Raw genomic sequence first — 15,109 nt, 5'->3', positions numbered from 1 at the left:
TTGTCACACCACCAGGTGAGTGTATATATATGTGTGTGTGTGTGTGTGTGTGTGTGTGTGTGTGTGTGTGTGTGTGTGTGTGTGTGTGTGTGTGTGTGTGTGTGTGTGTGTGTGTGTGTGCTTGTGCGTGTGTGCGTGCGTGCGTGCGTGCGCGCGTGCGCGCGTGTGCGCGTGTGTGTGTGTGTGTGTGTGTGTATGTATGTGTGTGTGTGTATCCACGGGCCTTCTACACCTTCTCTCCCTCTATCAAACCCCCCCGGGCCCTCAGATCCTCCTCAGCCGGTGTCCTCTCCACCCACACATCAAACCTCCGCAGCCTTGGCGACAGAGCCTTCTCCAGGGCAGCTCCCAGGCTCTGGTACACCCTCCCCCAACACATCCGTGACTCCGAGTCCCTCACCATCTTCCAGTCCAACCTCAAGACCCATCTCTTCCCCTCCGCCTACCCATAGATCCCCCACCAACCCAAGCCCCATCATCTTTACATTTCCTTGTGTTTGTTTGTTGTTGTGCCCCTTTGAGTGCGAGAAAAGCTTTATTAATTGAATTTATTATTATTATTATTATTATTATTATTCTACAATGAGGTGTAGCTTTCTCTCCTGCTGACCCCACTCCCCCCAGAAAGGTCATGTTGTTTGAACCGCTCCACTCAGCTCGGGGGGGGGGGGCCACCATGGCATCACATGAAAGCCTGGAGTCAGCAGGCTGGTCGGGGGCGCCCGCTCAGCAGGGCCTTTTCCAAATTTAGGACGGAGCGGTGGTAGAGAGGTGGTGATGGTAAACAAAGACGAGAAGGATAATGATATGTTCATTCTGTGGATACTGTGATGTGTACCCTGTGTCGGTGATGGTTTGCTTGTAAGTCGCTGAGATTCTCACATGGATCGAAAACCACAACTTCTTGCTTCATCTTTGGGCTGTTAAGATTTGCCTTGGGATATAGCTCGTAAACCTCTCACCCTTTTGGGACTTTAGGGATGTTGGTGGGGGGCTTTGTGCGAGGATTTGTGTGAGAGCTGAGGTTGTGGCTGCGGTTGTGGAAGGGATACAGCTCATGCCTGCGTGCTGGCGTCTGTCTGGTGATCAAGCAATGCAGCAGGCTCTCCGCTCCACAATAACGGCCTATTGATAATCACTAATTTTGGTCGGCCTACTTCAAAATGTCAGGCCTCTTTCATCTTTCCCAGGGCTTTATTTCTGTGAATCTCCATTTCATAGCATGCCCCCCCCCCCCCCCCCCCCCCCCCACACACACACACACACACACACACACACACACACACACCACACACACACACACACACACACACACACACACACACACACACACACACACACACACACACACAGACATACACACAGACAAGGATAAACGTGTGCATGCATATTGTGGCATACATGTGTGAAACGGACCACACACACAAACACACACACACAGGCACAGGCAAGTGAAAATGATGCAAGTGTGCACGGGGCTCAAATGCACACGGACCGCATGCACACAAACACCAACACAAATGCATTGAAATTGAGGAAAGGGTATATGCTTCACGATTATTAAAAGTTATAATCTTGAAGAGGATTTTCATGTAAATAAACATCTGTCAGGTCACTATCTATTGCCGGATGAAGCAACACAATGTTGTGTGTTGAGTCTGTGGCCCACTGATGAAAGCCCTTGCATTTGCAGGATTGTGAATATTATGAGCTGGATGACACTGGATTAAGCGGTACACAGTAAGTGATGCCTTTATCATCACCGAGCCGTGGTGGTTCTGTCAGAGAGGGCAGGCGAGGAAAAGGCAACAGTCCCAGGCTGCGTTTCATTAGTCGTTCATCATGCCCTCAGGGGAATCCCCGCCACCATCATTACTGTCATTTATTTGAAAAAAATGTGTGAAATCAACCCTGAGATCTTCTGTGCAGAAGGAGCGAGTCAACAACGATGGTCACTCCAGGTGTATATCACCCACAATGCATTGCAGCAGTGCATTAGTTGCAAGAACATACATTCATGGTTTGTTGGCGTTAATGTACGTAAAATGATTTATCAACAAAGGTGTGCTTATCAACGAAGGAAAATATTAATACATTGAGCAAGGTAAGTTTTTATGCAATGCCAACATCTCTGAATAGAAGTGTAAGTATACAACAATTAATTTTCAATTAATTTGTCCAAAGGTTAAGCTTTCCTAGCTCTTTGTATGAGTCTGCTGGTATTCCTGATGATTTTTAAAATGCAGTATAACGCTAAGCCTCCAACTGGCGGAATATCCATTATGGTTTGGGCGAGAGTGGACAAGGGCGGGTGGATTCAACGGGCCTACGTGCGACGCGTGCTGTAACGTTGAACCAGGATTAAGGTTAAGGGTAAGTGAATAAGTGGAGTTACTAAATAAAATACAGCCTCGTTCTAGAATTAATTGCGTGTGAGGCGGCATGAGGATTCTTCTGCTAGCGTTGCCCCTAAATCAACCGCAAACGGACAGACTTCACAGAGGGGACACCGTTTGGGTCTCCGGGGCTGTCAAAAACAAACCTGCAATTACCGCTCCACGCAATAGGTGTCGCCAAAGAGAACGAAATCTATCCTCGAGATTGCCAGTTGAACTGGCTACAATGTTACTCAGAACTTCAAGTAGGCTGCCATTCATTACTTGGGTAAATAATATAGAGATAATTGAATGTTTAAATAATGTGTGTCGTAGAGGGTCATGTCGAGAGCAGGATTGCATGGTTTAATATCACTCAGGATGAACATTACAACCTGAGTGGGTTTATTAAACCCTTTGAAAAAAACTTGCAAACAGCGTAAATAGCATGATAATATGTATAGATAATAATATTCTTGTACATCGTCTATGTTTTAATAGGAAACAGTTTTAATAGCAAACGGTTTTCTGCACACCAGTACCGTGTTTTCACCTTGTGGTCTGATGGAGATAAAAATGTATCAAAGAAAAAAAGAACAGCAGAGTCGGGCCTGGTGGACTCTCTGTGCTTCCTTTCGAACCACATTAGGAACATTAAGCATTCCCTGACTGGGTAGCCTTTCATTTCAGACTGCCATCACAGTTTAAGACCTCCCTCGGATCCGCTGCCCCAAAAAACACACTCAAACACAGAACGAAAAGTCAAGAAAAAAGATTCTCTCTGGAATAAAAGACAAAAAGGTATTACAAACATCAAAACGTTGCATGTGTTTCACCCCCCCCCCCCCCCCCCCCCAACTTCTGTCGTCTTTATTTACCAGTGTGGGCTTAAAGGGAGCTAGGCGATGGAAATCCACCTGAGAGGAAAGTATCAGTGATGTCCCCCATTTGTGGCTCAATCAGGCCAAAGGTAAACGTTGCCATGTGTAAGCATTGTCTTGCCTGTGTGCTTTGTAGCCACAACAGGCTGCCCTTGTTTATGGCAAAACACACTGGCACACTCACGTACCACCCTGGGTGCGGCGGTGAACAAGATTTACCTGTAAACAGCACTGCCATCAGGGGGAGACCGAGTGGTCCCAGTCAGGAAACCACACAATCCCATTCAGCCAAACACACAGACTGTTTTAACCAACATTATGGAACATGATGTATATGTAATAATGAAACCTTTAATGAAATGACATTGCTTAACCCCTTTGGCGGTCACATAATGAAGTGATTATGTGTTTGAAGGTCCCCAGTCCACACTCGGATAAACATGATAAAAAGGGTTAAAAATACATCGGCATGTGAGCCTGTTTATTACGAATACCGTTAAGAGCACCAACTGATGAAATTATTTTATCAACACTGTATTTTTCGAAACTGAGTGAGATTAGAAAATAATCAACATCCAGTGTTTCCTCGTGGCATCTGTTTGACATAGAAGAATGTGCATTCATCTTTGAAACCAAGGAAAAAGTACATTTTTAATGCAAATAGATTAATTGCTGATCCATTGCACACCCAAATAGCTCATTTTGTCTTTGTCTAGGCCCATATACCGAACCACTGTCCGTTAACCTTTACCCTAATGACATCTGCGTCATCCCAACATAGCAATTTTAAACCTGAATTTAAAATTCACCCGGAAGGATCATCGGTTGATAAAAAGGCAATTAATTTGAGTAGCAACTACAGTCTCAAAAATGTGATTGTCCTGGGGTTTAGTCTGTTAAATAAATAAAAGTATGCTGTAGTAAAGATTGTCATATACCATGTCTATTCGATACATTAAAGAAACAAAAGCTAAACTACTTTAAACAGCAAAGTATGGCAGTGTAAGAAAACAGGATAACTAAGCTCAACTATGCCCAACTCTTCTTGTTCTTACTATGTCATGAGTTGTAAATGGTAAGGAAGATTACTTTTATGCATTGAGTCTTATTGCATCCAATTTACGAAAACCTTCTGTAATTGATTTAGATTTCGTCCAGACTCTTACCTTGACCTGTCCTTCTTCGTATCAATGTGTCTTTATGGAGGCAAAGCATTTGCTCTACTCTACATCGTTGCACTGCACCTCAATTGCTGAGGAAGTATATTGAGCAAAACAAGTGATAACGAGTAAAAAACATATTCTTAAAAGGGGACAATTCAGAATGTCCGCAATAAAATAAAATAAAATCAGATGGTATAAATAATATCAGCTTTGTTTTCGTTAGGTTGCCCCTTCAGCCATTATTCTTCAAAGAACATAGTGTTTCATAGTCAGCTGAATACCTCTTTATCTTTAGTAGCACTGATGATCATATGAACAAATGGCATGTTTGTTTTGTTCAATAAAAAAGGCAAATATAGTTTTTATTTTCGGCCTCGTCTCGGGCACATCAGAGGCTACAGATCAGCCGCAGTCTTGCAGCACTTCTCCGATGCATTTCGCTCTATGAACTCTGAGGTCTCCTCTAGGATCTGCCCGGGGATGTGGAAGTCAGCTGGCATATTCTGCTCGGTCGCCGTGTCCGGAGGGCCTTCGCTCGCGGGCTCCTGCGGGCTGCTTCTGCCCTGCGAGTCGTCGCAGTGTGCCAGATTGCAGCCTGTGCCCTGGAGGAACTGCAGGAAGTTCTCCTCGATCGAGGCCTCGCGGCTGGGCAGCTGCTCGGCCTCGCTCAGGCTGGCCCTCTTGAACAGGCAGGCCAGGTGCCGCCCCAGCTCCTGGCGGATCTGTCGGTTCAGGCAGCCGTAGAAGAAGGGGTTGGAGGTGAAGCAGAAATAGCCCATCCACGTGACCACGCCCTCAAGCCGGGCCAGAGAGGCCGGCGAGCTGGACACCAGCGCCGAGTACAGGTGGAAGGAGAAGTACGGCAGCCAGCAGAAGAGGAACTGCCCCCCCACCGCCACCAGGACCACGGCCGCCTTCCCGCCGCTGAAGTTCCTGTGCGGGGTGCTGCGAGCGCCGGCCCCGCCCAGGCTGACGGCCAGCGTGGAGTGGCTGCTGACGGAGTCGGAGCGCTGGGGCCGCGGGGTGTCCATCCAGGTGGGAAGGGGCCCCTGCTGCATGGCCGCCACCCGGGCCATCTTGAACATGTTGCAGTAGACCACCAGGATGACCAGCATGGGACATAGGAAGTAGATGCAGGTGAAGAAGACCATGAACAGCAGCCGCGTGGTCCCGCCCCCCGCCCAATGCAGGGAGCAGTGCCTGTGTCCCGAGCCGAGGCCCGCCGGGGCCCCCGCCCTCCGGTCCCCCTGGAGCAGCCAGCCCAGCAGCGGCAGCGCCGACATGACGAGGGCTTTGACCCAGACGGCCACCAGCACCGTGGACACCACGCCGGCGGTCATCCTCGCCGCGTGGCGCATGGGGTGCACGATGTAGTAGTAGCGCTCCACGTTGATGGCGGAGATGGTGAGGATGGCGGCGCTCACCAGACACACGCTCAGGCAGAGGTAGCTCCGGCACAGCGCCTCGTCGGACAGCGCCTCGTCCGACAGCATGCCCAGGGGCATCAGCACCAGCGCGGCCAGCAGGTCCACCAGACACAGGTGGAACACAAAGGCAAACTTGCGCAGCTGCGGCGTCTTGGTGATGACGGCCATCACGGCCAGGTTCCCCACGACGGCCAGCACCACCATGAGGAGCATGGCCACCAGCGCCAAGGCGCGGCTGGGGTCCACCCCGGCCGGGGGACCCCTGCTGGGGAGGGTCACGTTGGAGACGTTGGGGTGGAGCTGGCCGGGGCTCCATGAGGCGTTCCACAAGGCGCTGGTCGAGGCCGAGTGCTCCATGAGAGGACAGGACGAGGAGGAGAGAGGCCGCTGACGTTCAGGGGCCCATCTCCCATCCTCCCCTGCCGTAGGGTGTCGCGGAGGAGCTCAGGGAGTGCGTGCGTGTGTCATGGCAGTTGTAGCATATCACACCAGGGCGGGGGCTGATGTCGGTGTGTGGTTTTACACAGAAGTCAACACCAATTCCTTGGATTGGATTGGATGCAACATGCCGGCATCCTCTTCAATGGGAGACAGGTAACCTGGAACAGAAGAAAGTACGGCTAGATTTGGGTCGATTAGGAAACCTTGATATTTGCTCGTCCCGTCAACGTTCAAGAACTTGCAGCAAATGCACTTTCGTCTTCAATAGTCCTACAGAGATCTCTTGGGAAAACTTCACCGAAGTCCTCAATCCTGAAACCTGTAGGCATGCATGTTAACTAAACACACTCTTTAATTAGCTCTTTGTTATGCTGTGGCCCACTGTGAAACTTGGTTGATATATATTGAAGTATGCTAGACCTCTTTATTTGCTGCATTTTTTGACATCTGCATCTTCAGATGTGTGTTTTCAGGACAGCCAGTGCCCCTAGGGGGAAGCTAAAAGCACCATATGCCCTGCTGAACACTAACTGGGAGCCAAGCGATGATGGAAAATCAGCTGGGGATGTTCTACCACGGAGAGAGCTTTTATGTATTTTAAACCAATACCAGGACTTTAACATCGTTCTCAACCATCCCAAATGTTCCCTATGAATGTTCCACAGGATTCCACTGATAGTTGTATACACAATAACCAAAGGATAGCACAGGAAAAAAAATCTAAAAACTTAAAATAGTATCATTCCTTCATGAGGCTTTTTGAGTCAGAAGAAAACCAGTGGCAGAGATCCATTGTGTACATTAGGTTACCCTCTGAGGCCGGTATGTAAAGAAGGGCCTTCAGGGCTGAGCTCTGGGGGAGGACTTCTTGTATTGTACATATGCTTTCCAAAGAGCGTTACAACAACAACCACGAGGAGGCCTCGTACTTTGTTTACTGTCACAACCTCACCTGGACGCAACCCCACACACTGCCCCAGCCGCCGCAGCCAGCAGTACATTTCCACGCGCCACACACCTGCATTCGCAAGTTTTTCCATTTATCAAGGATGACAGCAGACGACAAGGATATATGTGGCTGCAGTGAGTCTCGTTTTTTTTCCCCCTTCGGAAACGGTGCGAGCGCGTAAGTTGTGGGTTGAAAGAACCCCTCCCCAGAGACCCCTGGCCACAGTCAGTACTGTCTAGTTTAGGTACTGATACATTCTCAGGTTTAGGGTTAGTCTGAGATTGGTCTCGTCAGCAATCATATCATCAGCATATGAAAAGATATCTGGGAATAAGAGTAATCGTAAAAATAGTAATGATAATATCAATAACAATAACTACTTATAATATTAATATTATGAGAAATAATGACATAACAATAATCATTACTCGCGCCAAGCTGTCAATTAAGTCCACAAAAGAATCCCGTTGGCCACCGGTGGGACACCATATGACTATCAGCCCTATCTTATGCACATGACTCTGTGTTTACTAGGAAAAGAGAATTAGCCTGTTGTTCGAATTCATTGCGGTGCACCTTTTCCCCGGGCAGCCAACGAGGACGGACCTCTTGCACTGTGTGCTACTCACAGTGTGTCCTATAACAACGCAAAGGCCGAGGGAACGACTAACCCTAACCCATAACAAAAAGACCATTGCTACCATATGCCGATGATATAACCCTTTGCTTTTAGAGAGCGAATACCCACATTCCCGTCACACATTTCACACCCTGCTAACTTTTCACCAATCCATCAAACATGGCTAAGTGATTTCTGCTCTGCTCCTGAATCCGTCTGACTCTGGCTCACCCCGGTATGTGGGTGAAGACAGGCCAATGATAAAGAAGGACTTACCCTGTTTTGGTGTGGGGTTGCTGCTTTCTCACCGGCCAGGGTTGACAGTCTGCTGGAGTGGCACTGTTATGCTCTCTCTCTCTCTCTGTCTCTTGCACTCTCCCTCTCCCTCTCTCTCTCTCTCTATCTCTCTTGCTCTTCTTCACTCTCTCCCACACACACAGTCTCAGACACGTCACAGAGAGGGAGAGAGAGAGAGAGAGAGAGAGAGAGAGAGAGAGAGAGAGAGAGAGAGAGAGAGAGAGAGAGAGAAATAGAGAGAGACAGAGAGAACTAAAGGGAGAGACGTTCCTGTGTCTCCTCCTCACCTGGCCCTTTCATCTCTTCATCGGCTCCCCCCCCGCACCCCCTACCCACCTCTATCCCCCACACTCATCTCTTCCCATGTCTACCAGTACACACAGACACACACACAGTCGCACGTCTCTTCCAGCCCAGTCCTCAATGCAGGTGGCCGAGCGCAGACCAAATCGAATAGAAAGAAGAGACGAGAGCTCCCTGCCTTCCCAGCCTACCGATGCACAGAAAACACACGCACACAAACACACACACACACACACACACACACACACACACACACACACACACACACACACACACACACACACACACACACACACACACACACACACACACACACACACGCACACACACACACACACACACAAACCTACGTACACATAGACACACAGACACACAGACACACACACATGGATGCACCCAGGCACAAACCAAACACACATGCACTCTTGTCACTTACTCACACACACACTCTCACACACACACACACACACACACCTACACGCACACTTGTGTGCTGGCTCCGGTATGCGCTCAGGGCTAATGCAGAGCAGCAGCGAGCAGACAGCAGGCGCGGGGAGGCAGGCAGCAGCCAGGCTGGATGCCGTCTACTGGGTCTTAGTGCCTCACAGCCCCTGGGCCACTGGAGGAGTGGAGGAGGATCACTCTCGCTCTCCGTCAACCCCTCTCAGTCGTTGGGTCTCAGTCGTTCTAGGTCTCTCTGTGTCTCTCTCCCTCTCTTTCTCTCTAGCTCTCTCACTCTCTTTTCTTTCTGCTCATCCTTTCCTTGATTGTGCTTTACCGCTACTCTGGGTTCAGGTCAGAAAATACTAACAATTTGTATTCAAGAAATACCCATAATAGTGGAAATGTGCTCCTTGTATCTATGCATGTGTGAATGGACTGGTGAAATCATCAGTTTTAACATCAAATTTGAAGAAGCACTTATATGATGATTTCACTAGGAGAGGGAGTTGTATGCAAAAAAGCAACTTCATACAATGTGGCTTTATGTTTTGTGAAGAACCACAACACTGCTCATCAAAGTTCTACAGAGGCAGGTATTGTGTCATCATACTTCGCACTCATTAAGACCCAGCAACACATGTGAGAATTTGTCACATTTTAGATAACATGTGACTACAAACTAATACAAACTAGTGAAATTAATTCTTGAAAATGTGTTTAGTGTTTACCTTAAATTGTGATTTAAAAGCGCGTGCTTTTGGAAGATGCATGATTTATAAGAACAGCAAACATTTGTCAGATGACATAAGGCCTATTTACCGAGATACTGCAAGGGTTGAACAGTTTCACACTAACACAGTTGATCCAGAGGAGTGTGTGAAGGAGACATGGCCGTCCATCACCCCTTTGGTTTCCTGATGTGTAGTCCACTGTGGCTGACATGCTTCTTTTGAAGGGAGACAATAATCTAAACATTATGATATCCAGTCCCTGATATGGCATTACAAGAACCTACGAGCTCCATTGTCTTCGTGGATCCATGTCAAGGACCATGGTTAGATTAGGTATGAAAAAGGAATTCATGAGAACATAATTTCACTCATCTACAAAACCCTGTGAAATGTATGCATTTCGAGAAAAATAAGCCTCATTCTCATAAACATTTCCAAATATAAATTTATGAGGATAAAAGTCTTTGCAGTAGATGCTTTTCATTAGGACATGCATTTTACATTTGTAGCTTGCTTACTAGACCTGGGGTGTAAGCTGGTCACGAGGACATTCTCGCTTCTCATATGACTTTCAGAGACAAAGACGGTACCTTACAAAACCCTTTAATGGTTTATTCTGGAGCCTTGTTTGTAACAGCACCAGGACAACTATTATGATGTGTTTCACCAGAATCTGAAAATAATGCACATGTATTTGGTAACATGTGCATTACCATTCATATTTCTAAAATAAATATGAAATGCTCTGAGGTTTTCTGTCCAATCTCTCTATTTCTTTATTTATCTGTTTCTCTTTAGCACCCTCCATTCATCTCTTCTGTGTGTGTGTGTGTGTGTGTGTGTGTGTGTGTGTGTGTGTGTGTGTGTGTGTGTGTGTGTGTGTGTGTGTGTGTGTGTGTGTGTGTGTGTGTGTGTGTGTCTGTGTGTGTGTGTGTGTGTGTGTGTGTGTGTGTCTGTGTGTGTGTGTGTGTGTGTGTGTGTGTGTGTGTGTGTGTGTGTGTGTGTGTGTATGTGTGTGTGTGTGTGTGTGTGTATGTGTGTGTATGTGTGTGTGTGTGTGTGTGTGTGTGTGTGTGTGTATGTGTGTGTGTGTGTGTGTGTGTGTGTGTGTGTGTGTGTGTGTGTGTGTGTGTGTGTGTGTGTGTGTGTGTGTGTGTGTGTGTGTGTGTGTGTTTGTGTGTGTATTTGTGTTTTGATCCTTGTGTCTTGTGACTGCACCCAAGTCTGAGGTGTTGGATAATGACAGAAAGAGCAGATACTGGCTCACTCCAGCAGCACCAATCATAGGGGAGGAAAATATAATGGTTTCCGTGGCAACCCTGACTTCAGCCTCCCTACTTGCCTGGGTCCCTCCTGCCTTCTCCCACCTCCCTGCATCACAGACTCCCTCCCACCTTTGTTCCCTCCCTTCAAACAACAGGATACACACACACACACACACACACACACACACACACACACACACACACACACACACACACACACACACACACACACACACACACACACACACACACACACACACACACACACACACACACACACACACACACACACACACACACACACACAGATTAGTGTTTGGATAGCTTTATCAATATATCTTATATCGTCATTACCATCATCGTATTCACAATATTTTCTAAATAAATAAAGCAAAATTTAATTAATACATTGCGCTGAAGTAATCATTGGCAGGTCATTCACAAATAAATGTAAGTGATCTCTTATAAACATTTCAAGTAAAACACTTGACTTGAACAGTAGAGGGTGCTCTAAGCAAGTTACTGCAAAAGGATTGGCTCAACGTCTATGAAATAACAGTAAACCCATGTTTTGTGATAAGGTTCCTTCTTTGGTCTATGGTAGGAGTTATTTGTGATCGGATCGTGTTGGATTGTTTAATTGCTTTATTTGGTCAGATTTACATTTAACCTGAACCTAAAAGTGAATGCTATGAAATATGGTAAAGAATCATGTCTAAAGGGATACTTTAGAATAGATGACTCATAACTTAAATATATTGTAGCTAGAGATTGGCCTAGATTGCTGCGATTATTTGAACTAAAATAAAATCGTCTCGGTAAATTCTTCCCAATTCTTCACATTGGATTTAACAGTTTAGCATGAACATGAGAGTGGAAAAGGAAAACACACAATCACACAAAGGCTGAAAGAATGTGGTGGTGCATTGATCTGTGAGTGTGTTTGTGTTGAGATGCAATTAGCTTGACTAGCTTGATATTTACCATTTCGGCAGAAACAAATCTGTGCACTTTTCTGAGAGATGGTCTCAGAGGATTCACCCACACACACGCACGCAGAGAGAAATGGAGAGAGACACAGATTGATTATTTTTTATGGCCATCCTCTGTGGAAAAATATCAATCACGCCATCTACACAGTACATAACTGCCTTGCAACCTTCTGGATTTAAGGGCTTCATCTCATGCTGGCCAGATGCCGTGAGTCCCAGAACAGACACAATTAGCACAGTGTTAGCAGCAGGCTGGGCCTGTCATCTCTACAGCTCCCAGCATGCAGCCCTCCTCCTCAGGCCAGTGTGTCCTCGGAGACACACACAACCCAGAGGGGCGAGGATATACCATGATGGCACGATATGACCATGTTGTCACGATATGACCATGTTGCTATGATGTGACCATTTTGTCACGACCATGTTGTCACGATGTGGTCATGTGGTTGACCATTAGAGAGATAGAGCCAGAGAGCCAGAGAGCCAGAGAGAGAGAGAGAGAGACCATTTATTATTGGTGGGAGTTTAATCTGTCACATCACTTTGAAACCAGTCATGCCCCCCCCCCCCCCCCCCCCACAACGACCACCACCGTATGATTCACATAGACACCGGCAGCACAGCCGCACAATCCATCTTACAGGGGCCCCTGCAGAGTACGGCCCCTCGGCTGATTAATGGAGGAGTGTGGCTGAGGCTGAGGGCCCGGCCCATCAGCGTTCGCTCTACTCTTCACATCTCTCAACCAGTTTGTCCCCCAAGGTCACCACTCACACCAGCTGTCCCCACGCCCTCCTGACAAATACCATCTGTGTACATTTGTATTGTACTCTCATTTCTCTCTCTGTGTCTCTGTCTCTCCGTCTCCCACCATCGCTCCCTCTCTCTCTAGCCACATAATTCGAGACAAAGGGCTGTGTTAGCTTTAGTAAATGTGCATGACATGGCCAAACATTCTCTGCGTCTCTGTCTCTCTCTTTATGTCTCTGTCTCTCTCCATCTAATCTCACATCTCTTGCTATTATTCAAACCATATGATGGGTCTGATGGCTTGAGCTTCGTGCCATGCGCCTTTAATTTGGGGTTGATTTGTTGTCAAATGTACCTATAGTACATTCACACAATTTGTAGTGTGAATTACATTTGTAGTTCCTCCGTGCCAATAGAGCAGATACGGTAAGCTCACTTGGCTACTGTGTAGCTCAACTTCCTTGGAAGTCAAACACACGTATAGTTCATCTGTTATCTCACTGACGGGAGAGAGAAGAATCTCTGTGTTTTCCCCTCACTCCAGTTTCACCTCGTTGGGCTCTTCATCGCCGTGACCCTCCGATAGTCTTTGAGACGGAGGAGGGTCCGGTCCAGACTAGGCGGACCTACCGCTATAGGCTGGGGAAGCTATCGATGGAGCCAGGAACACTAGGCAGGCTTCGGTTATATTGCTGCAGGGCGAGGACCACAGGATCGTGGATCAACGTGCTCTAGAGATGAATCAATTGAGATTCAGAGTTTTAGGGTGTGGATAGAGCAGCTGGGGTTTGGGGCTTGGGCCCTGATTCCCTCCCCCCCTCCTCATAATGCCAGACAAATGCCAGCTCAAAAGTGTTCTTCACTATTCAAATGACTGCAAGGTCATTAGATTACTGGACGATATGACAAAACCAAATATGCGTGCTTTTGGACTGAGTCCCCAAAAGAGAACTAACATTTAATCTCTCTGTGTCACTGAAAACTGACAAGCAATGAAAAGCATTACTCACTGACAATGTCCAAACACATTTTAAATAATGGCAACAATGATTCGATAAATATTCATGAGAACATGGCAAATCAAAAGGTCAGTAAGACAGTAACACAACAGATTCACGCAGAACTTATGATTTTGATTTTGTTTTAAAGTTTCATTTCAATTCATAATCACCCAGACAAAGAACCCAGGGCATTAAATGTGAAGGGAAAATGTACACATGCAAACCGTAGAACAATGTGAAGGTGACTTTTTCCAGTGCCTCTTTCTGTTAATCCCCTTGGTCCTGAACGGCATGGCAGGAGATGCTGTTCAACCCGGACAGATGCTTCATGCTTAATAATAATGCAGCTAGCCAGATGTCAGTGTTCACAGTGGTGGAAAGCTGAGAGCCAGCCAGTCTGATTCCCCCCCCCCCCCCCCCCCCCCACACACACACACACACACACACACACACACACACACACACACACACACACACACACACACACTCACACACACGCACACGCACGCACGCATGTGTGTGTGTGTGTGTGTGTGTGTGTGTGTGTGTGTGTGTGTGTGTGTGTGTGTAGGCAGCTGTGTTGGCGAAAACCACTGTTTGTAGGATGATGAAGCAGACACTGCATGTTTATAAAAAACGAACCCTAAGCTTCTGTTTCTCAGCAAATTATACTTCATCAACTACGGGTGAACTAGATTAAAACAGACAACAAGGGAGATGATCCATTGAAATCCCTTCAACCTCTCCGCCCCCTCCTCCAGCACTAAACTATAACAGGCGGAGACAAGATTGATTTAACGCTGTGAAACAAATCTGCTTAATTACTGGAGCCTGTGGGTTTTTCTTGGTATTGGGGATTGTTTCGGGAAAAAGTGTTTCCCAGATGAACAACCGATATTTTTGTAATTTGCTAGAACAGGATTATACCGTGCTACATCTTCTCAATAAGGTCTGAAACTTGGAGTTCATGATGTGTAATAAATCAGCAACCGCAATAAAAACACGTCAAATTTTGCTTATCAGCTGAGATTCCGTTGGCTGGACTGAGCCACCAATTAAACAGATATGTAGATGTGGTGGAGCACAGCAGGTAAAGGAAAGCTCTTTATTCATACCGGACAGGGAATTCAGAAAACACACTTGTTTTGTCACACAACACACTCAAAAAGTAATGAGTTTCTGCCAGTTTATGTACTTTCTCTCTTCCCTCAGCAAACTTGCCATGGGATGAATCAACCCCCCCCCCCCCCCCCCCCCCCCCCCCCAGACGAGGTAATGTATGTGAAAATATATATATAGTTTGAAATAGAAACACATATGTTTTTGAACAAAATAAAATGTAATGATTGCTTGTACTTTCTTCAGGAGACTTCCACATTTATCGATTTTAGAGGACTTTTTATTTCGTAATGACATTTTATTTCCAAGCTTTTCTTTCCCTTTGTTATATTATCTGTTCTATTCTGTTATA

The 15,109-nt window shown here is 46.6% G+C and overlaps 1 protein-coding gene across 1 annotated transcript; it reads right to left on the bottom strand.

The window, feature by feature from the left end:
• Positions 1-3,247: 3,247 nt before the first annotated feature.
• On the bottom strand, positions 3,248-8,271 carry gpr61 (G protein-coupled receptor 61). Its single transcript, XM_030368613.1, has 2 exons — positions 8,132-8,271; positions 3,248-6,445 (listed from the first exon to the last, which is right to left on the bottom strand). Exon 2 carries the CDS (start codon positions 6,201-6,203, stop codon positions 4,815-4,817), a length of 1,389 nt encoding a protein of 462 aa, XP_030224473.1. The 5' UTR covers positions 6,204-6,445; positions 8,132-8,271; the 3' UTR covers positions 3,248-4,814.
• Positions 8,272-15,109: the final 6,838 nt, after the last annotated feature.

This window comes from Gadus morhua, chromosome 1, assembly GCF_902167405.1.
Source record: "Gadus morhua chromosome 1, gadMor3.0, whole genome shotgun sequence".
NCBI classification, from domain to species: Eukaryota; Metazoa; Chordata; class Actinopteri; order Gadiformes; family Gadidae; genus Gadus; species Gadus morhua.
This window is presented reverse-complemented; position numbering and strand designations above follow the sequence as displayed.

What these genes read in the sequence shown, in the direction of transcription:
- gpr61 (XM_030368613.1), bottom strand. Translation starts at nt 6,203, where the DNA reads ATGGAGCACTCGGCCTCGACCAGCGCCTTGTGGAACGCCTCATGGAGC.